The sequence below is a fragment of the Carlito syrichta genome, unplaced genomic scaffold (assembly GCF_000164805.1).
Source record: "Carlito syrichta isolate Samal-C Ts95f unplaced genomic scaffold, Tarsius_syrichta-2.0.1 Scaffold301530, whole genome shotgun sequence".
NCBI classification, from domain to species: Eukaryota; Metazoa; Chordata; class Mammalia; order Primates; family Tarsiidae; genus Carlito; species Carlito syrichta.
Genome location: NW_007245626.1, coordinates 122,082 through 149,523, shown reverse-complemented (window position 1 = coordinate 149,523; position 27,442 = coordinate 122,082). Strand labels below are relative to the sequence as shown.

At 37.9% G+C, this 27,442-nt stretch overlaps 1 protein-coding gene across 1 annotated transcript in view; it reads left to right on the top strand.

Moving 5' to 3' along the window:
* AGBL3 (ATP/GTP binding protein like 3) overlaps positions 1-6,641 on the top strand; it is a 99,362-nt gene extending 92,721 nt beyond the window's left edge. Inside the window, exon 12 of the mRNA XM_008054804.1 lies at positions 5,698-6,641. Coding sequence (XP_008052995.1) covers positions 5,698-6,070 — 373 coding nt within the window. The 3' untranslated portion in view covers positions 6,071-6,641. The remainder of the gene's footprint in view (positions 1-5,697) is intronic.
* The last annotated feature ends 20,801 nt before the right edge of the window (positions 6,642-27,442 follow it).

Here is a 27,442-nt window from a genome sequence, read left to right as displayed (position 1 = left end):
TAACTCATACCTGACACACTAGGACATTTTCAAATTTCAGCATCCATTATAAATTATAACATACAAGCATTTCCTTCAGCATCTATTTTTTCTCAATCAATTATGAATTGTGCAATTGTCCATTTAAATCATTTTTAAAAGAAAATTCTGCAGAAAATGTGTATTTTTCACAAAGTGTCCCAATAAGTAAAAAAAGTTAGCCGGGCATGGTAGCGCTCACGAGTAGTTCCAGCGTCTTGGAAGTGTGAGGCAGAAGGATCACTGGAGCCCAGCAGGTAGTCGTTGGGGTGGCCATGAGTATCCCACTGCACTCCAGCCTGGGCAACAGAGTGAGATTCCAACTAAAAAAAAAAAACAAAAAAGTCAAGTGTGGTGGTTCATGCCTGTAATTCCAGCACTTTGGGAGGTGGAGGCAAGAGCACTGCGTTAGTCTAGGGGTCTGAGATCAGCCTGGGCAACTTGGCAAGAACTTGTCTATACAATAAATCAAAAAAATTAGCTGGGCAGGCCTGTGGTTCCAACTACTTGGAAGAATAAGGTGGCCATGAGCGTGCCACTGCACTTCAGCTTGGTGACAGAGTGAGATTCCAACTCAAAAAAAAAAAAATTTAAGGAGAAGAATAAAACCCTCAAATTCACATCTGTCAGAAGGATCAGAGAGACCCAGTTTATTCACCCAGCATATTTTATTTCCATATTTACACTTTTTTTTTTTTTTGAGTTGCAGTCTCACTCCGTTGCCCAGACTGGAGTGCAGTGGCACGCTCCCGGCTACCACAGCCTCGACTGCTGGGCTCCAGCGATCCTTCCGCCTCACCCTTCCAAGTAGCTGGAACTACAGGTGTGTGCTCTATACACCAATAATAAACAAACAGAAACCCAAATAAAAAGCGCAATTCCATTCACCATAGCCACACACAAAATGAAATACCGTCTTCCTAGACACTTGTATTTCTATACACCAACAATAAACAAACAGAAACCCAAATTAAAAAACACAATCCCATTCATAATAGCCAGAAAAAAAATCAAATACCTTGGCATCTTCCTAACCAGAGACGTGAAAGATCTTTACAATGAAAACTACACAACACTGCTCAAAGAAATCAAAGATGACACAAACAAATGGAAAAATGTTTCATGTTCATGAATTGGAAGAATCAACATTGTTAAGATGTCCATCCTACCCAAGGCAATTTACAGATTTAATGCAATACCCATTAAATTACCAGCAGCATTCTTCTCAGAACTGGGAGCGACAATACAGGAATTCATATGGAAACATAAACCACCATGAATCGCCAAAACAATCCTCAGCAAAAAAAAAAAAAAAGCAGGCAGTATCACACTCTCAAACTTTAAACTCTATTATAAAGCGACAATAATCAAGATAGCCTGGTATTGGCACAAGAACAGGCATATAAACCAGTGGAACAGGATAGAGACTCCAGAAGCAAAACCTCAGTTTCTCAACCAACTCATCTTTGACAAAGCCTCCACCACCAACTGGGGAGAGGAGAACCTATTCAGCAAATGGTGCTGGGAAAACTGGCTGACCACATGCAGAAGATTAAAACAAGGTCCCTACCTATCAGCATACACAAAGATCAACTCTAAATGGATCAACAAGCTATATGTGAAACCTCAAACTATAAGAACCTTAGAAAATATAGAAGACACCCTTATGGAAATTGGAACTGGCAGCCAATTTCTGGTTAAAACCCCAAGTGCCTATGCTATAAGAGATAAGATAGACAAGTGGGACCTCATCAAACTGACAAGCTTCTGCAAAGCCAAAGGAACCATCAAGAGTGTGAGAGATGGCCAACAACCTGGGAAAAAATATTTGCCAACTGTGTGTCTGACAAAGGCCTAACATCTAGGATCTACAAGGAAGTCACACATGCTGAAAAGACAAAAACAAACAGCCCCATTACAAAGTGGGCAAAAGATATGAATAGATACTTCACGAAAGAAGACATACAAACAGCCAACAGATACATGAAAAAATGCTCAGCCTCACTAGTCATCAAAGAAATGCAAATTAAAACTACACTGAGATACCACCTAACTCTAGTCAGGATGGCTATCATCAATAACTCAAAAAACAACAGATGCTGGAAAGGATGCAGTGAAAAGGGAAAACTTCTGCACCGTTTGTGGGAGTGTAAGCTAGTACAACCTCTGTGGAAAACAGTGTGATGATTCCTAAAAGATCTAAAAATCGACTTTCCATACGACCCCACAACCCCACTACTGGGAATATACCTGGAAGAACTCAAATCACTCTATAAAAAATATACCTGCACATGTATGTTTATCACAGCATTGTTCACAATAGCAAGAACATGGAACCAACCGTGCTGCCCAACAAAAGAGGACTGGATAAAAAAAAATATGGGACATATACACTATGGAATATTATGCAACCATAAAGAAGTATAAAGTTATGAACTTCACAGCAACCTGGATGAACTTAGAGTCTATAATATTGGGTGATCTTTCACAGAAACAAAGAACTGAGTATCACATGTTCTCACTTATAAGCAGACCTTGAGCAATTATCATAATACTATAAGACAAGGATTGGCAGTAGCAGGAAACTGCCAGGAGTGGGTGGGGAAGTGGGATTGGCAGTAGTGGGAGTCTGCCTGGAGAAGAGGGACCATACCTCATCAACAAGGGTACTTGTATAATGAACATTTGTATACTAACCCTGAATTCTACCCCACATCTTTAAAATTAAAAGTTAAAAAAAGAACCTACAAAAAAAGAAGAGAAAAAAATAAAAAACCCAAACAAGCAGAAGGAAGATAATAATAAAAATAAGAGCAGAAATTAGTAAAATTGAAAACAGAAAAATCAGTGAAACCATAGCTATTTGGAAAGATCAATAAAACTGACAAACCTCTATCAAGACTGACAAATAAATAGACACAAATTACTAACATGTGGAATAAAACGGAATATTGCTAAAGATCCTGAGGACATCAAAAAAGACAGTAGAAAACACTAGAAACACATACATCTGACAACTTACAGAAAATGGATCATTTCCTCAAAAACACACAGACTACTGAAACTCACTCAATACGAAATAGATACTTGAATATCTTCATAGCTATTAAGGACATTGAACTCATAACTTTAAGACTGTCAAGAAAGAAATCTCCTGGCCCAGGTGGTTTCCACAAGAGAACTTTACTAAACATTTAAGGAAGTAACACCAGTTCTATACAATTACCTCCAGAAAAGAAAAGAGTTTTCAGTTCATTGTTACTATGAGCCTGATATCAAAGCCGGAGGTAGACAGAACACAAAAGAAACACAGAATAAGATCCCTCATTAATATGAATTCAAATATCTAAATCAAATAAAATGTTAGCAAATATAATTCAGCTCTAAATAAAAATAATTATACACCATTACCAAGTATCTGTTTCAGGAATTCAAGGTTGGGTTAATATTTGAAAATCAATTGATGAAATCTCTCATAGTAGCGGGTTGAATAAGAAAAAGCATATAATCATTAATTAAAGGCACAAAAGCACTTGACAAAATTCAACACCATTCATGATGAAAAATTATTAGGAAAAAATATGAATAGCTGGACACTCACTCTTTCACTCAGTTACAAGACAGCACTGTCTTAATTGCTATAGCTATGAAAAATTTACTGAAATTGGATAGACTGGTTCCTCCTACTTTATCCTTCCTTTTCCAAATAGTTTTTGCCATTTTAGTGCCTTTGCATATGCGTTTTACAATAATCTTGTCTACATTTATAAAAAATATTGCTGGGATTTTGGTAGGAATTGTACTGATTCTTCAATACAACAGTGGAACTTAGTAGAAAACTAAGAAATAGATTCACACAAATATGCTCAACAAATTTTGACAAAAATGCAAAAGCAATTCACTAGAGAAAGGAGAACCTTTTCAGCAAATAGTGTTGAGATATTTACACATTCATAGGCAAAACAAAAAAAAAGAAAAGAAAAGAAACTTGACTTAACTCACATCTGATACAAAAATTAACTTAAAACGGATCATGGACGTAAATGCACAGCATAAAACTAAAACTTTTAGAAAAAATAGGAGGTAAACTTTGAGATCTAATGTTTGGCAGAGTTCTTAGACTTGACACCAAAAGCATGATTCATAAAAGGAAATATTAACAAATTGGACTTCATCGAAATAAAAATATTTGCTCTGTGAAAGACCCTTTTATGAGGCTAAAAAGACAAGCTACAAAATAGGAGAATATACTGGCACACCAAATAAACAAAAGACCAGTATCTAGATAAAATAACTCTTCAAATTCACAACAAGAAATTTTTAGAAAATGGGAAAAAGATATTAAGAGACATTTTACCAAGCAGAATATACAGAGGGCACAGAACCACATGAAAAAAATGTTCAACATCATTAGCCATTAGAGAAACGCAAATTAAATCCACAACAAAATAGCACCCATCAGAATGGTTAAAATAAAAAATAGTGACAATACCAAATGCCAGTGAGGATGCAGATAAACTGGTTCACTTACATATTGCTGGTGGGATTGTAAAATGGAACAGTCACTCTGAAAAACAGTTCAGCTGTTTCCTTAAAAACGAAATAGGTAACTACCTTATACACCAGCAATTGCTCTCCAGAGAAATGAGAATTTATATTCACACAAAAACCTATACACAAATGTTTATGCAGCTTTATTTGTAATAACCATAAACTGGAAACAATTCATATGAACTTCAGTGAAGGAATTATTAAACTGTGGTACATGCATGTTATGGTCTTAGCAATAAGGATTGAGCTACTGATACACAAAACAACCTGGATGAATCTCCAGACAAGTATGCGGAGTAAAAAAAGCTGATCCCAAAAGGTTATATACAGTAGGATTCCATTTACATAACATTCTTTATATCATGTTCTTGAAATAATAAAACTTGGGTAACAGATTAACGGCTGCCAGGAATTAAGGAGGAGCTAGGGAAGGAGGGGAGCACCATAACCGGCAACATGAGGGTGCTGTTCTGCATCTTGACTACATCAATGCAAATATCCTGATTGTGATATTGTGTTTCTGCAAGGTGTTACGTTTGAGGGAAACTGGGTGGAGAGTACAAGGAAGCTCTCTGTATTATGTCTTCCAAATGCATATAAGTTTCTAAGTATCTCAAAATTTAATAGTTTAATTAAAAATATTATCGAAAATCTATGATTAAAAATGAATTCTAAAAAAACCTGAGATTTTAATTGCCTACAATTAGTAATTTATGAAACCTCCATCTCTTGAGGAAAACTTCTCTCTCATATTGATCCTTTTACTGGTTATAGAAAAAACTCATAGTATGTATACTGAATCTATTTAATAGAATAAACAGAATAGATTTTTAGAGAAAAGTAGAATTATAGAGACCATCAAATTCAACTAGGCTCAGAGTGGCTATTATATCAGGAAAGCTGGGATTGGGGCAGATATCCAAATAAATATATCTTACAGGCATTTAAAAATACAGAACTGAAACAGTGCTGAAAAATCATGGTCAGAGTTGAAGATTTAGAAATGACAGTAAAAGTCTTGAGGATGAACTCACCAAGAGGAAAAAATATGATTTATGCTATGACAATAGTCCTAGGACTACAAAGTACATGTTGGACAAAAACTTACATATTTCATTTCTTTTCTAGACTTAAGCCAGCTACTTGCATAAATATTAAAAAATACAGACCACCTCGGATGCCATCCAGAAATCACTCTTTTATAATCAAAAGGAATCTTATGGCAACCTCTTCAGAATGGGTCCAGTCTATGCCACACCAATCACTTGAAAGTTTGTCACCTCTCAAAGGCCCCAAGAAGAAGAAGAAACATTCTCGAACATGGGCAATAAAGAATGAAGACACAAAACCTTTCAGCAGTAAATGGGAGACTACTTCAAGTTTTGAAATGGATGCAAATGTTATAAAAGATAAGCATCTTCAAGCTGAAGAATCCAACCTGCAACGCTCTAAGCATATAGCCCCCCATCTAACTAGAAATAAAGATGAACCAACCAAATAAGAATGATGGACAACCCACCTTCCACCTGGAGTTCCAAAGGAACAGTTAATCTATCTTTATGCTGCTCTGAAAAATACCAAATACTGGCATAGTAAAAAGAAAAAAAGGAAAGCCCTTTCCCTTCCCTAACCCTCCCCCTGAACATGCAAATGCTTGTACTAAATTACAAATTCTAGATAGCCCATCTTCTTTAATGGGAATATCTTTCAGAGATATACAAATAAATCCAGAGAAAATATTTTAAAAATTAAAACACTTAGATATTTATATTTAATTTTTGTCAACATGGAAAAAAAATCTCCAAACTTCTGATTTATCCCAAAATAACTTATGCATACAACATCATAAAACTAAAAACTCAAGGAAGGAATGACATATTCTGTGTCACTGATTTTAACCTCCCTGCTAGGAACTTTAACAAATCAGTCAACAAACATCATTTTCCAAACTTCCCATATATTTTTGGTGTGCTAGGAACCATTGCTGATATAAAAGACATTCCTCTTAACTAGAAGATTAACATATAATTGTACCCAAAAGATACATGAATAAAAATGATTACAGAAAAAGATCACACATAGTAAAGTGTTAAGTTGTGCACTTAACAACAATTAGATTAAATACTATATTTTAAAAGGTGCTAATTGTACAGAGCAAAAGTATGGCACAAAATGGCACTAAATGCATAGACTAAAGTTTAAAATAGTCATTTTATTTCTCAAAATTTAGCAAATGTGCAAAAGATTAGATGTACAGTTTCCTTTAAAGTGAATGGGTATACATCTCCAGTCATGGATTCATGCAGGCACTGGAACAAATCTAGACCTCACAGTTTGTCATGCATAAGGGGATGAACACTGGGAGAAATACCTGAAGGACTTGCAGGGAAACAGTCAAGATGGATGTGGTAAGTGAGAAAACAGAGTCCTAGATCAAGAGGGACATCTGTTATAGGATAAGGCTAAACAGAAAGAATTCGGGTAGGTAGGGTGCATTAAACATAGGGTTACAGTCTCATTACAGAAGGTGGAACTAGGAAGATCTGAGTTGGGTGGTCTATTCTAAACAATATTTTTAGCAATTCAAGAGTATCAAGGAAAGCCTATTGCAATGTTAAAAGAGTAATTATTATGAGCTATTTTATTTCATTTTAAATTTATTTATTTTTATTTATTTATTTTTGGTAGAGATGTCTTGTTATGTTGCCCAGGCTGATCTCGAATTACTGGGTTCAAGCGATCCTCCCCCTCAGGTTCCTGAAGTGCTGGGATTACAGGCGTGAGCCACTGTGTCCGGCAACTATTGTTTCAAAGAACCTTGACCACAGATGTCCTCAGGAGTCTTTAACCTCTCGTGGGAAATAGCTATCTTCTGAATAAATTAGATTGTGAGTTGGAGGCAAGTATCCTGGCCCTCAGAGGGTCCCTCAACTTTTTAGCCCCAAATTCAAATCCTCCGTGATTCTCTGGAGCAAGAGCAGAAGTCTCCTTCCACTTGAGATGCTCTCGGTCAGATAGGTGCTCAGGCTTGGAAAAGTAGGAGGATAATTTTCTGGATCATAACATTTATTGTAGCAAACACTACAATGGAATAAGGGCTCTCAAAATTCAGTTTTCCCTTATCCTCGTAGATCAGAACAAAAGTCTAAGCTCTGGGAAAATCTTGATTTTCAAGTCAGTGAAATATCATGTGAACCTTCAGTTGTCTGAGTTTAAAATTATAAATTCTGGAGTTTATTATCTTTGTCAATGGTCAAAACAAGGTGATAAACCAGTTTCCTGAAAGATTTAAGGGTACACAAAGGAGCATAATTGTTCTACCCAAAAGATACCTGCATTCATATGTTTGTTACAGCACTATTTACAATAGCAAAAATATGGAAACAGCCTAAGTGTTCAACAGTGGTGGATGGGATAAAGAAAATGTGGTTCATGTACACCATGAAATACTTTGCAGCAATAATAAAAATAATGAAATCATATTTTTTGCAGCAACATGAATTCAGCTGGAGGCCAGCATTCTAAATATCACAGAAACAGAAAAGTTAATACGGCATTGTTCTCAATTATAAGTATGAGCTAAATGTGGGACACAGATAGCCATAAGAATGGGAACAACATGCACTGAGGACTACTGAAGAGGAAAGGGAGGGAGGATAAGGACTGAGAAACCACCCATTAGACAGGCTCAATAGAAGCCCAAACCTCACCATCATGTGATATAGCTACCAAACCTGCATGTGTACCCCTTGAATGTAAAATAAAATAAAATAAAAATAAAGGTATACGGGTGCAGAGATATTGCTTAAACAATTTCACCTTGATCTTCACTCATAATTGCTCTCCTTGTATCTTATCATTTGACATAAATATCATATAAGATACTTTACCTAAAGTAGGAGGATCAGCAGGCCACTTCCCCACCCTGGATGTCATGCTCCAATACTTAACTTTTAGTTTTCTGAGCATGCCATGCTCTTTCATAAAGGCCATTCATTTTCTCTGTCTAGCATACTCTTCACCCAGTGGCAAGTTCTTACTCCCTTAAGATTCAATTCAAGTGCTACATTCTCTGACAAACCTTACATAGATCCTTCTAGGAATTTAAAACAACTATGATTAATATGCTGAGAGTTATCATGGGAAAAGTGGACAATATGCAAGAACAGATGGGCAATATGAACAGAGAGCTAGAAATTCTAGGAAACAAAAGGAAATGCTAGAAATCAAAAACATGTAACAGAATGAATGGTGAACTTTTCAATAGATTGGACACACAGAAGAAAGAGTCATTAACCTTGAAGCAATGTCAATAGAAACAGAAAACAAATGCAAAGAGGAAAAAGAATAAAAAATATAGAATATCGAATAACTACAGGACAATTACAAGAGGTATAATATATATGTAATGGGCACACCAGAAATAAAAGGAGAAAAGAGAACAGAAAAAATATTTGAAACAATAATGATGGAAAGTTTCCCAAAATTAATGACACCAAACCATAAGTCACAGAACACCAGGAAGGATAACTACCAAAAAATCTATACCTCAACCTATCATATTCAAACTGGAGAAAATCAAAGACCAAGAAAAAATCTTGTAAGAAGCCAGAGGGAAAAAACACCTTATGTGTAGATGAGCAAGAATAGAATTACATCAGACATCTAATCAGCAACTATGCAAGAAAGAGGAGAATGGAGTGAAATATTTGAAGTGTTAAAAGAACCAGTGCCTTAGCTTGGCCTATGGTAACAAAATATAAACTGGATTGCTTAAACAACAGAAATATATCTCTCACAGTTCTGAGGTTACCGAGTCCAAGATTAAGGATTCCAACAGATACAACATTTAGTGAGAGCACTCATCTTGGTTTACAGATGACCATCATCTTGTTGTATCCTCACAAGGCAGAGAATGGTCATCTCCTTTATGTCTCTTGTCATGACAGCACAAATATCATTCATGAGGACTCCGCCTTCATGACCTAACTTACCACTCAAAGATTCTATCTTCTAATACCACACTGGGAGTTAGGATAGCATCATATGAATTTGGAGGGACACATCATCAGTCCGTAATAAAGTCCATTATAACCACCAACCTTTAATTCTGTATCCAATGAAATTGTCTTTCAAACATTAAGGAAAAATGGACTTTTTCAGACAAAAGACATTGAGAGGATTTGTTGCCTGTAGAACTGCCTTTAGAAAAAGTTAAATTCTTAGAAGAAAAAGTATATAGGTCAGAAACTCTAGTCAACATAAAGAAAGGAAGAGTAATAGAAAAGGAATACATGAAGGTAAAATAAAACCTTGTATTTCTCTTAATTGGTTTAACAGATTACAGTTGGTTCAAAGTAATAATAGTAATAATGTATTCATAGCTTATGGACAAGAAAAATGAATAGCAGCAATGCTGTAAGGAATGGGAGGGAGGAATTGGGAATACCCGGTTATAAAATACTTGTGCTATCCTGGAAGTGAGTGTTATAGTGTAATTGGAAGGAGGACTTCTAGTCATTGTAAATGTATTCTGCAAATTCTAGGATTTAAAGAAAGTATAATTGATATACTAAAAGAGGAAAAAATGGAATCATATATAATATTCAAAATAATCAAAAAAGATGAGGTAGAATAGGAATAGAAGCCAAAATAATAAACAAAAAGCAAAGCAACAAATAGAAACAGTGACAATTAGGGTAGATATTAATCCAACCCTATCAATAATTACTTTAAAAGTCAGTGGTCTAGATACAGCAATTACAAGGCAGGAGACTATATGAATGAATAAAAAGACAAGATCCAATATGATCCAAATGTTGACGTATACGTTGTCAAGAAACCCATTTTAATATAAAGATATAGATTAAAATAAGCAGAGAAAGCTATATCACACTAGCACTAATAAAAGAAAACTGGAGTAGTTATATTACTTTTGTATAAAGCAGACTTCAGGACAAGAAAAATTATCAGAGATAAAGAGGGGTTAATTCCCAAGAAAGGTATAACAATCCTTAATGTATACGCATCTAACAACAGAGCATCAAAATATCTGAGTCAAACACTGAGAAAGAGATGAATCCATCTTATAAATGGTGGCTTCAATACCCTTCTGTCAGTAATTAACAGATCCAGCAGGCTATCCACATCTATGGAACACAGAACACCTCATTCAACAGCAAAATGCACCTTCTTCTCAAACTAACATGGAACATTCACAAGTATGGACCACATTCTGGGCCATAAAATGCAACTTAACAAATTTAAAAGAATAGGAATTATATAAAGTATACTCTCTGACAAAAATGGATTTAAACTGGAAATCAATAACAGAAAGATAACTGGAAAATCCCAAAATACTTGGAAATTGAACAACATACTTTTTTTTTTTATTTGGAGTCTCACTCTGCCACTCATGCTCACAGCCACTGCAGCCTCAGTCTGCTGGGCTCAGGTGATCCTTCTGCCTCAGCCTTCCAAGGAGCTGGAACTACAGGCATGCACCACCACACCCAGTTAACTTTTTTTATTTATTGTAGAGACGAGGTCTCACCAAGTTTCCCAGGCTGGTCTTGAACTCCTGAACTGAAGCAGTCCTCTCACCTCCACCTCCCAAAGTGCTATACACTTTTTTTACAATGTATAAAAAGAATTATGCAGTGCAACCAAATAGGATTTATTTCAGTTACACAAAGTGAGCTCAACGTTTCATCAATATAACTCATAAATCAACAGAATTAAGAATAAAAATCATTATCACATCAATAGATGCAGAGAAAATATTAGCTAAAATCTTACAACTATTCATGATTTAAAACTTAGAGCAGGGCTTCCAGGCAAGATGGTGATAGAACAGGTCAGAATGTATGTGTCTCCACAAAAGCAAGTGTCCATAAAGACACTGCATGAATAGACATGTACTGGTGGGTGAGTGAAAGTCCGTCTGATGGGAGACTCGGGTTCATGCACCTGGGGCTCTCCTCCAGAGGTGACTGCAACCCACCACCACCCTGAGATTGGAGACTCAGGCATGCAGAATCATCTGCCATTCTTGGGGCTCTCTTGAGAGGAGGCAGCAGAGAACAGCTGCTCCTCACCATCTGGCACCCAGCCCACACCATCACCTGCAGCAACAGACTGGGCATGAGCAGGAGGAACCATGGAGAAGGCAGGTCATGGGAATCTAGAATAAAGCCCCAACACTGATAGGTGCCATTTTCTCAGTCCTGGGACTGGGCAAAGACCTGCATTGCCTTGCCCAACTCTGCCCAGCCTCCATCTTGGGACCCAGAGGCTATCCTTTCATCGGTCTCAGAGAGACAGACACCCCTCTCCCATGCTGCAACAGGCACAGACACGTCTGATCTGAGTGGGAGACTTGACCACAGCAGCAGCGAGTAGGGTGAGTCTGGATTTGATCCATTCTCCTCCCACAGTAGTCCATGGGGTATCTGACCAACACTGAGAATAACCCTATCAGCCTGCACTGAGAGCAGAGGGGAGTGGCTGGAGACCAGAGTCACCCCTTAAGGTAGAACCTGGAGCAGCCATGAAAGGAACCTGGAGTTACAGAATTGGTGAATTTTTCTTTTTTCTTCTCTCTTTCTGTTTTTGTTTATGTTTTTGTAGTTGCCTTCTTCTGTTATTTTAATGTTATTTTTTAGAGTCTCTGTTTGAGTCTGGGTATTTTTGAGGGAGAGTACACCAACAGGGGAATTTTTGTTTATTTGTATGATTGCATGTTTTTGTCTTTTTTATTTTTCTGTCTTTGTTTGTTTCTCTGTTTATTCATTAGTTGATATGCCTGTCTGTTTTCCCTCTTCTTCTTTTTCTCTCTCTCCACCTTCCTTTCATCTTCTCCCTTCCTTTTTCTGTTCTTTTCTTTTTTTCTTATCTCATTTTGCTTCCAGGGGGCAAACAGACACCCCCACTGCATGGACAGTGGGAAGTGGGTTCCAAGGGGCCCACACCTCTCAGTGGATACTGGCATCTGCAGATAGCTTCTGAATCACAGCTCCCCCTTAAGTAAATCTCAAAACTGCAAAAAGCACAGGCCCCAATCCCCAGTCCAGCTTCAGATTTGAAGAAAACCAGAGGATCTACATAAGAAAGAATAGGAGATTGAGCAAACAGAAATAAAAGCTAACCCCCTTATCACTGAACAACAGAATTAAAGAAGAGCCAAAAACGAGGGAGGAAAACCTACACAAATGAAGAAAAACCAAAGGAAGAATATGAGTCTCACACAGACCCCTGGGAGGTCAGCCACAGAGAATACAGACTTTGGAACTCAGACAGTGAAGAGCCCCCAGAATGACTGGTCTCAAACCACAAACCCAGATATCAAGATATTAATAGAGAGAATAAATAGAAATGAGTAGAGAAAAGAGGAAAGAATGAAGGAGTTGATAACTGAGATAACATAGCAATAAAGAATACAGTGAATGAAATAAATAGCAAACTGATAAGCATGGAAAGCAGAATTAACCAAGTAGAAGAAAGAATCTCAGAGTTTGAGGACCAAAATATGGAACTAACTCAAACTGTTAAAAACATAGAAAAGAAGCTTTAAAAAAAAAAAACTTCCAAGAGATGAGTGACTATTTCAAGAGGCCAGATCTAAGATTAATTGGAATCCCTGAGGCAAATAGAGAGACAGAGACAATCTTGAAACAAACATTCCATAAAATTATCCAAGAAAACTTCCCTCATCTCATCAGGGAAATGACCAAGAACAAGAGATTCCGAGAACCCCTGCAAGACAACAAATGAGAAGACCAACTCCCAAACACATAGTAATTCGCCTACACAAAGTAGGTATAAAAGAAAAAATCCTAAAGGCAGCAAGAGAGAAAGGTCAAACTACCTACCAGGGAAGACCAATTAGAATAGCAGCAGATTTATCTATAGAAATACTTGAGGCTAAGAGAGCTTGGAGCCCAATCTTCAAAGTTTTTGAAGATAAACAATTTCAACCAAGAATCACCTACCCAGCCAAGCTAAGCTTCATTAGTGATGGAGAATTAAAATCCTTTCCAGACACTCAGTCCCTAAGAGCTTATGCTGCCTCCAGCCCGGCTCTATAAGAAACACTACTAAGCACAGAAGAAAGGAAAAAAAGGATGACAAAGGCCTTCCCAAGAATGCAGGAAAAAAGTTGAAAATACACATGAATCAATTCAAATATCAAAAGAAAGACAAAAAAAAAAAAACCAGCAACATCAACAAACTCTATAAGAACCTCATGACAGTGATAAACTCTCACATCTCAATGATTAGACTGAATGTGAATGGACTAAATGCACCACTGAAAAGACAGAGAATGACATATTGGATAAAATATCATGAGGCAATAATATATTATCTCCAAGAGACTCATCTCACCAGAAAGAACACTCACAGACTCAAAGTAAGAGAATGAGAAACAAAATTTCAGGTGAACAAAACACAAAAGAAAGCAGGAGTTGCAATATTAATATCTGGAAAAATACCCTTTAAGCTATGAAAAAATTTTAAAAGATTCAGAAGGTCACTATATGATAAAAGGTTCAATCCATCAACAAGAACTATCCATCCTAAACATATATGCACCCAACATATTAGCACCAACTTTCATAAAGCAACTTCTGGGTAAACTAAGAAAAGATATTGTTACTAACACTATCATAGCTGAGGACTTAAACACCCCACTAACAACCATAGACAGACCATCAAGACAAAAAGTCAACAAAGAGATCCAGAACCTCAACATGATGCTTGACCAAATGGACTTAATTGATTCCTACAGAAAACTCCACTCAACAACCACAGACCATATATTCTACTCATCACCACACGGAACTTACTCTAAGATCAACCACATCCTCAGCCAAAAATCAAACATAAACAAATTCCATAAGATTGAAGTTCTGCCATGCACCTTCTCAGACCACAGTGAAATAAAAATAAATATCAACATCAACAAAGTTCCCCCGAAACCCACAAAGACATGGACACTAAACAGCATGATGGGTAAACAACTACTGGGTCATCATGGAAATCAAAACAGAGATCAAAACATATCTGAAAACATGAAAATGAAGAAACATTTTACCAAAATCTCTGAGATGCCATGAAATCAGTACTAAGAGGGGAATTCATATCTCTACAAACAACATGAAGAAAATGGAAAGATCACAAGTTAACAGCGTAACAAATCACCTAAGGAAGCCGGCAAAGCAAGACTACCAAAACCCTAACTTCCACAGAAGAATCCAGATGACCAAAATAAAAGCCCAAATTCAGGCCATAGTCAACAAAAATATAATACAGAAAAAAAAAATCAATGAAACAAAAAGCAGGTTATTTGAAAGGATAAACAAGATTGATGAATCCCTAGCTAGACTGATCAAGAAAAAGAGAGAAAAAGTCCAAATAAACACAATCAGAAATGCAAAAGATCAAGTCACAACTGACCCTGAAGAAATACAAAAGATTATCAGAAACTACTGTGTATACCATATGGAATCAAACTCGAAAATCTAAATGAAATGGAGGATTTTCTTACATCACACAACCTCCCCAGATTGAAACAAGAAGAAATCAAGACCCTAAATAGACCAATAACAACCCAGGAAATTGACTATGTCATAAGAAAACTACCTACAAAAAAAAAGCCCTGGACCACATAGCTTTCCAGCAGAATTCTACAAAACATACAAGGAGGAACTGATACCAATCCTACTGAAAGTATTCCAGGCAATTGGGAAAGGTAGAACTCTCTCTAAATCATTTTATGAAGCTAGCATCACATTGATACCCAAAATGGGTAAAGATTCAACAAAGAAAGAGAAATAAAGGCCAATATCCTTGATGAACATAGATGTTAAAATTCTCAACAAGATTCTAGCAAACCGGATCCAACAACACACCTCAAAAATCATCCGCCACAACCAAGTAGGCTTCATCCCTGGGATGCAGGGCTGTTTCAACATCCACAAGACCATAAATGTAATTAAATGCATCAACAGATGTAAAGACAAAAACCACATGATTATATCATTAGATGTGGAAAAAGCTTTTGATAAAATCCAGCACTCCTTCTTGATAAAAACCCTGAACATCTAGGCATAGATGGAACATATCTCAAAATAATAAGAGCCATCTATGAGAAACCCACAGCCAACATACTGCTAAACAGACAGAAATTGGAACCATTTCTCCTGAAAACTGGAACAAGACAAGGATGTCTACTCTCTCACCTCCTGCTCAATGTAGTATTGGAAGTCCTAGATAGAGCAATCAGACAAGAGAAGGAAATCAGGGGTATCCAAGTAGGAAAAGAGGAAGTCAAGTTATCCCTCTTTGCAGATGACATGATTCTATACCTTGAAAACCTAAGAGAATCTGTCAAAAACCTCCTTGCACTGATATAGGACTTTGGCAAATTCTCAGGGCACAAAATCAATGTGCAAAAATCAGTTGCATTCCTATATACCAACAATGAAACAAAGAGAAACCCAAATAAAAAGCACAATCCCATTCGCAATAGACACACACACACACACACACACACACACACACACACACACACACACACACACACACACTAAGAAAGAAATACCTTGGCATCTTCCTAACCAGAGAGGAGAAAGACTTTTACAACAAAAACTACAAAACACTGCTCAAAGAAATCAATGATGACACAAACAAATGGAAAAATAGTCCATGCTCATGGATTGGAAGAAGCAACAGTTTTAAGATGTCCATCCTACCCAAGGCAATCTACAGATTTAACCCAATACCCATTAAATTACCAGCAGCATTCTTCTCAGACTTGGAAATGACAATACAGGAATTCATATGGCCACAAATAGCCAAAACAATCCTCAGGGGAAAAAAGCAGAAAGTATCAGACTCCCAGACTTTACACTTTATTATAAAGCTACAATAATCAAGGCAGCCTGGTATTGGTACAATAATCAAGATAGCCTGTTATTGGTACGAGAATAGGCATATAGACCAATGGAACAGGATAGAGATTCCAGAAGCAAAATCTCAATGTCTAAACCAACTCATCTTTGACAAAGACTCTACCACCAACCACTGGGGAGAGGAGAACCTACTCAGTAAATTGTGCTGGGAAAACTGACTGACTACATGCAGATGATTAAAACAAGACTCCTGGGCAACCCCCTCAGGTCCCCTCCTACTGTGGGAGATTTTCTGTTCTCCCAATAAATCCTGCTTTCTCAAAAACAAAACAAACAAAAACATAAACAAAACAAACAAATTAAAAAAGACCCCCTACCTATCACCATACACAAAAATCAACTCTAAGTGGATCAAAGACCTAAACGTACAACCTCAAACTATGAGAACTTAGAAAATGCAGGAGACACCCTTATGGAAATTGGAACTGGCAACCAATTCCTGATCAAAACCCCAAATGCCCATGCCATAAGAGATAAGATAGACAAGTGGGACCTCATCAAACTGACAATCTCCTGCAAAGTCAAAGAAACCATTGAGAGTGGGGAGACAGCCCACAGACTGGAAAAAAAATATTTTCCAATTGTATATCTAACAAAGGCCTGACATCCAGAATCTACAAGGAACTCAAAGGTGCTAAAAAGGAAAAAACAAACAGCTCCATTACAAAGTGGGCAAAAGATATGAATAGATATTTCTCAAAAGAAGACATATGAACAGCCACAAGATACATGAAAAAATGCTCAGTCTCACTAGTCATAAAAGAAATGCAAATTAAAAACACACTGAGATACCGCCTAACTCTAGTCAGAATAGCCATCATCAGAAACTCAAAAAACAACAGATGCTGGAGATGATTCAGTGAAAAGAGAACACTTCTACACTATTGGCAGGAGTGTAAACTAGTACAGCCTTTGTGAAAAACAGTGTGGTGATTCCTAAAAGATCTAAAAATCGACTTCCCATACGAACCCACAATCATCCTACTAGGAATATGCCCAGAAGAACTCAAATCACTCTATGAAAAGATAACTGCACACGCATGTTTATTGCAGCATTATTCACAACAGCAAAAATATGGAACCAACTGTGCTGCCCATTGAAAGAAGACTGGATTTAAAAAAGTGTACAAGCCAGGCTTGGTGGCTCAGCCTGTAATCCTGCGCCTTAGGAGGCTGAGGTGAGTGGATTGCCTGAGCTTGCGGGTTCGAGACCTGCCTGGGCAATTTGGCGAGACCTCATCTCTACAATAAATCAAAAATTAGCAGGGTGGTGGTAGCGCGTGCCTGTAGTTCCGGTTCTTGGAAGGCTGAGGCGGGAAGATCACCAGAGCCCAGCAGGTCGAGGCTGTGGTGACTGGGAGCAGCCACTGCACTCCAGTCTGGGTGACAGAGTGAGACTCCAACTAAAAAAAAAAGTGTACATATACACAATGGAATATTATGCACCCATAAAGAAAAACAAAATTATGAACTTCACAACAACTTGGATGGACTTAGAGTCTACAATACTGAGTAATCTATCGCAGAAACAAAGAACTGACCATCACGTGTTCTCATTCATAAGTGGATCTTGAACAACTATGGTAATACTGTAAGAAAAGGATTGGCAGTAGTAGGAAACTGCCAGGGGATGGGGGGACACCTCATCAACAAGGGTACCTGCATAATGAACATTTGTATACCTAACCCTGAATTGCACCCTGCATATTTCAAATAAAAATTTTGAAAAAAAAAACCTCAGAGCAAACAAGGAATGAAGAGGAACTTCCTTGATAAAAACATCTACCAGAAATTAATTTAAAAATATATCTAACATCATACTTAATGATGAGAAACTGTATGCTTTCCTGCTAAGACTGAGAATAAAGTAAGGCTGTCTGCTCTCACCAACTCCTATTCAACATCATTCAAGAAGTCTTAAGTACTTCAATGAGACAAGGAAATAAAAAGTATACAGATTGGAAAGGAAAAAAATAAAACCATACAGTTGACCCTTGAACAACTGAGTGGGCTTGAACTGAATGAGTCCACTTACACATGGATTTTTCAATAAATATATTGTTAAAATTTTTGGTGACTGGTAGCAATTTGAAAAAATTCACAGATAACTACAGCCTAGAAATATCAAAAATAAAAATAAAAAGGTATGTCTTGAATGTACCAAATATAAGTAGATACTAGTCTATTTTATCACTTACCACCATAAAATATTTAATATTTAAAATAAAATATTTTTAACTTTAAAAGTTAAAATTTTTCAAAATATATACACAACAAACATTTACAGACCTTGCATGGCACCATTCTCAATGAAGAGAAATGTAATCAAACATAAAATTCACTGTAGTACAGTGTAATAAATTTGTACCCATTTTGTGTTGCTACTGCAGTGAGCTCAAGTGTTGTCATCTCCGAATGAGCAGTTTGTCTCTCCTAAATTGTGTATCACAGTAAAAAGTGATTTCTCATAGTTCTTCTGTATTTTTCATTTTGTTTAGTACAATGCCATAAACCTTGTGTTAACACCATGGGACCCATTCAAAGTGCAACTAGTGATGGTGGAATTGCTCTCAAGAAGCAAAGAATAGTCATGACATCACAAGAAAAAGTTGAACTGCCTGATTTGACCATAAATAGAAGTCTGAAGCTGCACTAGCCTGCCATTTCAGATGGATGATTCATCTTGCAAATAGATGGCCTAAACTTATGCTATCAATAAATACAGCACAGTGGTGTAAATGTATTTTCTCTTCCTTATGATTTTCTTAATAACATTTTCTTTTCCCTAGCTTACTTTGTTATAAGAACACAGTATATAATATAAAAAACAAAATATGTCTTATCAACTGTTTATATTATTGGTAAGGATTCTGATCATCAGTAGGCTATTATAGATAAGTTTTTGAGGAGTCAAATGTTATACATGAATTTTCTACCACATGATTGGTCATCACCTCTAATTCTTGTGTTTTTCAAAGATCAGCTATATTTGTTCAGAGATAACGTGATTGTCCATGTAGAAAATCCCAAAGAATTATTAACAAAAATAAAAATTCCTAGAAGTAACAAGTGAAAAATAGCAAGACTGCAAGACACAAAGTCAATGTACAAAAAGTCAACTGTCGTCTTATATACCAGCAATTAGCAATTGGAGTTTGAAATTAAAAACACAATACCATTAACAATACCAAAAAATGAAATACTTAAGTATAAATCTAACAAATATGTCAGGATCTATATGAGAAAAACTACAAAACTCTAATAAAAAAATTAAAGAATTAATAAATGGGGAGATATTTCATGTTTATGTATAGGAAGATTCAATATTGTCAAAATGTCAGTTCTTCCCAATCAATCCCAATCAAAATTCCAGCAAGCTATTTTGTGGATATCAACAAACTGATTCTAAAGTTTATAAGAAAAGGCAAAAGACCAATAGTCAACATAATATTGAAGGAGAACAAAGTCGGAGAACTGACACTACCTGACTTCAAGACTTACTATAAAGCTACTGTACTCAGTACAAAGTAGTATTGGCAAAACAATGGATCAGTGGAACAGATCAGTGGAACAGAATAGAGAGCCCAGAAAAATATCCACATAGATATAGTCAAATGATTTTGTCAATAAAATGGAGCAAAGATAGTCTTTTCAACAAATGATGCAGGAACAACTGGATATCAAAATGCAAAAAAAAGAAAACAAACAAACAAACAAAAACCAGAACTTACACTCTTGACAAAACTGAACTCAAAATGGGTCACAGACCTAAATAAAAAATGCAAAACTATACATCTCCTAGAAGGTAACATAGGAGAGAACTAGATGACCTTGGGTATGTATGGGAATTATATGAGAAATTTCTGTACCTGCCGCTCAATTTTTTGAATCTAAAACTGTTCTTTAAAAAAGAAATCTTTAAAATTTATTTTTTTTAAAATGGGGAGTGATTCAGTTCTAGAACAGCAGCTTTTTACCCACTCCCCAGTGGGGGAAGGGGGGCCTGGTAAAAATTACAGTTTTGGTTCGAGACGCGCCTGGGCAACTTGGCGAGACCTCATCTCTACAATAAATCAAAAATTAGCCAGGTGTGGTAGCGCGCGCCTGTAGTTCCGGCTACTTGGAAGGCTGAGGCGGAAGGATCGTCGAGCCCAGCAGGTCGAGGCTGCGGTGGCCGGGAGCGGCCACTGCACTCCAGTCTGGGTGACAGAGTGAGACTCCAACTCAAAAAAAAAAAAAATTACAGTTTTTAGAAAAACCCATTTAAATCTCTGGAAATTGCCCTAATGACATTCATTAAATGAAGACACATTCATTCATTCAAGAAAATTTACTCAGTCCCAGTAAGAAAAGTGAGGACCTGGGGCACTTAATTCCCTCCCTTGGCCCCAGTTCAGGAGGAAAGCTTCACTCCAGGATAGTGTGGCCCAGAACAATGGGATCGCATTCCTGGGAGCTCACAGTCAAGGGCTATGGTATCTCCCCTGGAAGGGGCAGGCTGCCAACTATTTCTCATCTCCTACCTCCATGCAGCAGAGATCAAATTCTAGGCAAATGGTCAAGCGGTCAGGGACTCCCTTCCTTCACCCAACCTTGGGGCAGAGGCTATTCTCCAGGTTCCATGGGCTGGGGAACGTGAGATAAGAGAGATCTGAAGCACTCCCCCAGTAAACTGACTTGTTTGGAATGGTGTGAGGAAGTTTAAGATTAAAGGAGCTGCCAAAAACAATGGAGATTTTGGTGGTAAACTGTGAAAAGAAGGTTAGTAACTTGACAAAAGCAACAACCTCAACTATAGGCCAGCTAGATTACCAGAAAGAACCAGAGAAAGATACAACAAGAAAGAGCCTTCCTAGGGTGAAAACAAAAGAAAAGGAAAGAAGAAAAAAATATTTTAGACATCCAGTTAGAAATGACAAAGTGGATACACATTTAACTTTTCTCCCTCTCAAACCCTCACTACAATAACTTTTTTTTTTTTTGAGGAATAAAACTGAAGGAATGTCAACAGGAGAGACCATTTTGGAAGTTAGGTAGCCGAGTAACTTTAAACTTCTCAACATAACATGAAAGCTAAATAGAATGAAACAAAACCCTAAAAATTATAAAGGAAAATTATTTTCTTATCTAAAATTCTGTAATCAGCTTAAATTTGATCAAGTTTGAATAGAATAGGTCAAATTAGAATAAAAATATTTTCAGTTTTGCAAGTTGTCAAAAAATTACCCTCAGTGCACCTATTTCTCAGGAAGTTACTAGAGATTTATTCCATTAAAACTGAATAAATCAAGAAAGAGAAAAGTCTTTGATGCAGGAAATAGGAGATTCAACACAGAATAGAAGCAAAGGGAGTCCCTGGCATGACAGCTGTGTACCAAATGTCAAAGTCCTCACCCTAGGCTGAAGTAGGCTGAAAGGCCCTGAGGTAGCCTTTCTCAGGAAGACAGGGAATACTGGATGCATACGAATTTTTTGATAGAAATTTGAGGACTGGATTATTATTCAGTACACACACAAAAAACAAGCAAAACAACCAAACAACCAAAAAAAGGCAGTTATCTTCAGGGAGGACAAAAAGTTATGCAGGACAGGAAAAGTTACTGTAGTCTTCTATATGGTTTAACTGCTGGGAATGGTATTTGCAGGCATACCTTGGAGATATTTCAAGTTCTGCTCCAGACAATAAAGCGAATACCACAATAAAACAAGTCACACAAATTTTTTGGTTTCCAGTGTATATAAAAGTAATGCTTACTGTGTATAGTCTGCTAAGTGTGCAATAGCAATAAGTCTAAAAACAATACAAATATCTTAATCTAAAGATGCTTTCTTGCTAAAAAAAAAAAAATGCTAACAATCACCTGAGCCTTCAGTATGTCATAATCTTTTTACTGATGGAGGGTCTTGCCTTGGTATTGATGGCTGCTGATCAGGGTGAAGCTTGCTGAAGGCTGGGGTGGCGGTGACAATCACTTAAAGTAAAACAACAATGAAATTTGCCACATGAATTGACTCTGCATGAAAGTACTTCTCTGTAGTATGAGAAGCTGTCTGATAGCATTTTCTGCACAGTAGAACTCCTTCAAAAATGGAGCCAGTGCTCTGAAGCCCTGTTGATGCTTTATCAACTAAGTTTATATAACAGACTAAGTTCTTTGCTGTCGTTTCAACAACGTTCTCAGCGTCTTACCAGGAGTGTATTCATCTCAAGAAGCTGCTTTCTTTGCTCATCCATAAGAAGAAACTCCTCCTCTACTCAACTTCTATGATGTGATTGCAGCAATTCCGTCGCATCTTCAGGTTCACTTTTAATTCAAGTTCTCTTGCTGTTTCCACCACATCTGTGGTTACTCTGTCTACCGAAATCTAGAACCTCTCAAAGTCATCCATGGAAGCTGGAATCAACTTCTTCCAAACTCCTGTTGATGTTGATATTTGGAATCAACTTCTTCCAAACTCCTGTTGATGTTGATATTTGTGATTCACGAATTCATCTTTTGCGGTTGGGAGTCAATAAATTATGCCTGATACCTGAGCCTGTGGGTTCGAGACCCGTCTGGACAACTTGGCGAGACCTCATCTCTACAATAAATCAAAAAATTAGCTGGGCGTGGTAGTGCGCGCCTGTAGTTCCAGCTACCTGGAAGGCTGAGGCGGAAGCGTCACCGGAGCCCAGCAGGTCGAGGCTGCGGTGGCCGGGAGCGGCCACTGCACTCCAGTCTGAGCGACAGAGTGAGACTCCAACTCAAAAAAAAATTAAAAAAATAATAAATAAATAAATAAATAAATAATGCCTGAAACTGAAAAATCAAGAAGTGTCGATCCAAGCACGTTATTTGGAGAACTGAGATAAATACCTAAAGAATCAGCTAAGATAGGTGAAAATGTTTGCCTCTGAATAAGGAAACGGGGAGAGTGTGGGCCTGCTGGTTTTCATGACAAACTTTGAAGAACTGTTTGACTCTTTAAAAACTATGGGAATTAGACTCTTGAATAAATGTTTAAAATGTTAAGTGTACATTTCTCTCTTCTATATTGCTTCACTTCACTCGCCAGTATTCAGTTTTGAGAGTAATAGTTTATATTAGTACCTAAAAGTTAATTTTATCTCTGTCTTGAAGGCAATACTATGAAGATTACACTAGATACACAGAAATTCTGCTTGTATAATAATAGCTACCACTGCTATGTGCCCAGAACTGTACTGTATTATAAGCACACACGTTATCTCCAGTCCCCCAAATAGCTATGCAAAATAGAATGTTTCCATTTTACAGAGGAGAAACTGGTGCTCAAAGAGATTAAATAATTTGCTAATATGTAGCAGAACTGTCTGATCCCAAAGCCTCTATGCTTCCTTTTTCTGAGATCACATTGCCTCTTTCTGGAGTTTGGGTTTAAAATAACTAAGAGGTGGGGAGGAGAGCAGGGGGAATGCATCCGTTGGGAGAACTTCTCCTTTGGGGGCCGGGCAGGGGGAGGGGAAGAGAAACCCTGAAGGGTTCGGCAGTTGTAGTAGGTAACTGTCTCCTGGCTTACACAGGCTTCATGAAGTTGAAATTTTCAGGTGGTCATGTGAGCGATGGAAGAAATTTTACACTCCCTATGACTCCAAAAATAGAAGCTTTGTTCTGCTCCCAATATGGGCCTAACCATCCTGAGAGTGTCGAGGAAAAGGTTTAGGAGAAGCCTGGTCATCCTTGCAAAGCTAATTTCTGAAAGGGGCTGGCAGCACAGGTGGCACAGCTGCTTCCCAAGCGATGGAGCAGGCAGGGGGTGACCTGGGCCCCGCCCGCTGCACCGGCTGGAGGCTTGGACCGGATGGTCCTGAAGTTGCCTTCTGAGTCAGGTTCCAGGTTGCGTTTATCTCGGAGTTTAAATCACGGGAAGCTTTGAGAGTTCTTGGGCCACTTTCTTTTGTGGAATTACAGGGTGATGTAGCAAAGACACTTACCTGGTAATTTAATCAGTTAGTTTGTTGACTACAGTGTGTGATAAAGAATACAGGGTAATGAACAACAAAAAGTTGTTTACATTCCTTAATTCTGAAAAGTCATGGCCATCAGCACGTGAGGAAACGAAAGTGAAATCAGCTGATAATGACATCAGTCAGCACAAACGTTCCAAAGTTCAGAGCTGTTTACTTAGGCACAACTGCGAATGCCGCGAGGCCCTAGCTCGGGCTGCCCCTGCCTCCCAGCTCCCTCTCCACTGTCCACCTCGCTGGAGCCTGACGGTGGAAGCCAGCGAGGAGGAAGCAGCAGCCGAGCGACCCTGGTTTCCTGCTCCTCTTTTCATGAGTGTGGGATCTGCATTTTCTCTGTGTAAGTACTCACCCCGAAGCACCTCAGCCGGCCCAGATGCCCACCACCTCGTAAGCCAACTGTTTTCTTAGATATCTCACCTTCTAGCAATCCCCATGGGGGAAATACCTGGCTGTTCAGTGTCTGTGGCCCTCCCTCTCTGCCTCTGTATGATCTGCCTCCTTTACACCCTTTGTTCTTTCCCCCCACTCTTTGGCATCACCAGCTACCTCTGGCCTCAAAGAGGAAAAAGGTGAGGTCAGTATAATACACGAGCTGACTTCGCAGCAGGATCTTGTCTACGGTCTATACATTATGTGGCTGTGGCTGAAGGCACGGGTCCTCAGAACAGGTCCACAGAAGTAGGCCACTGGCCAGCGGCAGCTAAACTAAACTATTACTCAGAGGTAGTCATGGAAACACCTTGCAACCTTCACAGACACACAAGATTGTCGGTAAGCGCTGTGTTCTTGCTTCAAAGAATACAAGAGGAGCTAAGAGGTTTTTAGACCCTACAGTATTAGACTAGATTGCTTCTTATACCCCAATGGAAGTTCATGGTGAAATTTTAATTCTCCTGGAGCATATCTTAAGAGATTTTTCTAAAATGTGAGCTTAGTTTGCTAGTATCTTTCATTGTAACTTTCCACCCCTAAAACCAAAGGCTTCTCTTTGAGGGAGGAAAAAATGCGCATTTCCTTCTTTCCTCCCCCAGGACAACCAAAGTGCATTTTTCTTTTCTTTTTTTTTTTTTTTGAGTTAGAGTCTCACTCTGTCACCCAGACTGGAGGGCAGTGGCCGCTCCCAGCCACCGCAGCCGCAACCTGCTGGGCTCCGGCGATCCTTCTGCCTCAGCCTTCTGAGTAGCCAGAATTACAGGCGCGTGCTACCACGCCTGGCTGATTTTTGATTTATTGTAGAGATGAGGTCTCGCCAAGTTGTCCAGGCGGGTCTCGAACCCACGGGCTCAGGCAATCCACTCACCTCAGCCTCCCAAAGGCGTGGGATGACAGGCTGAGCCTTTTTCAATGTCCTCCCCACACACTCCATCCCCCAAAGCCTCAGGTCTGAGGTTCATCCATGTGACATTCTTCTTTCAATTTCACACATATTCCCCTCTTTCAACTTTCTTTCCAGCTTAGTCCCTGTTTTATTTAATCACTGAGATATTTATGACTATTTTGTAAGTTCCACTTTTTTATAAATACAGCACCTAATTCTGGAAATATTTTTAATGGGAAAAGAGAACAAAAGGACAATTGCCTATAATGCCACCACTCAGAGATACTACAGATAACATTACCATTTTCAATGCTTCCTTAGTCCCTTTCTTTGATGCACCTTTATATAGATGCAGTCACACCACATAGAGTGATTCTATACCTGCTTTTTCTAAAAGCTGCATAGTGCTTCATAATTTACTTCTAATATAGAGTATCCAAGTTGCTTCCATTTTTTGTCAAAAGTAATGCTGTGATGAACATTCCTATGTATAAATCATTGACTGCATTTCAGATTGCTGTCTTAAGATAGATGTATAAAAGTGGGTTTACTAGGCCAAAAAGATATGCCTGGTTTTAGGGTTTTTAATGTGTCTTGCCAAATTGCCTCCCAGAAACATTTGTACAAATTTTCCCATTTACCAGCATTGTGTGAGAATGCCAGTTTACCCACACTCTTGATATCATCAAGTGCTTTTATCTTCAGTTTTGATAGGCTATTTTACTTGGCATATATCTGATTATATTAGGAAAGGTATAGATGTTTTCTCCTGTTAGTTAACTCCTTTTCTTTTTTGTGAATTATTTGTTCATATTATTTGTTCATTTTTATGGGGTTCAATGTTTTTCCTAGGTATGTGCATGAATATTTTATACATTAGGTATATTGATTGTTTCATATTTGTCATATTTTTATGCTCATTGACTTTTTATTCATGTTGTTTCTGGTGTATAGAAATCTATCTTTTTAAAATAGTTAAATCTGTACTTTTTCTTATGGTTTTGATTTGCTTTTAAGTTCAGAAATTCATAAATCAAATATTTATTTTTTGCCTAATTTTTTAATCTGTTCATTATATTTCACTCTTGGATCTATGGGAAATTAATTTTGATATGTGGCATGAGATGAGGACCTAATAGTTGGGGTTTTTTTTGTATTTTTGTTTTTTGTATTTCCAGTTGACTAATCAATTGCTTCAGCATTAGTTAATGAAAAACGCTTTCGGGCCTCAACCGCATATCTCTTCTGCAGAGAGGCCTTCCCAGGTTAACCCTCTTTGCCAGAATCATCACTTCCTGCTGCCAGTGTCCCTCCCTCGCTTCCTCTGCTTATTTCCTTCCAAAAACTTTTCAGAAATTATCTTTCTAAAATGTGTGATGTTTGTCTTCCCAGAGTGCAAGCTCAGCACAGGCAGGCCCCTGGCTTGCCCTGTGTGGCACCAACCCCTGCAGAGCTTCAGACTCAGGAAACCAACCAAAGTGTGTCATTTACATGGTGTCATTTAAATGCTGACCTCTCTGCTAGAAGGGGAGTAGGAATCTCCTTCAGAATCGCAGGAGAGAGGGCTAGAGCAGGAAAACCAGCCACGGACAGCCA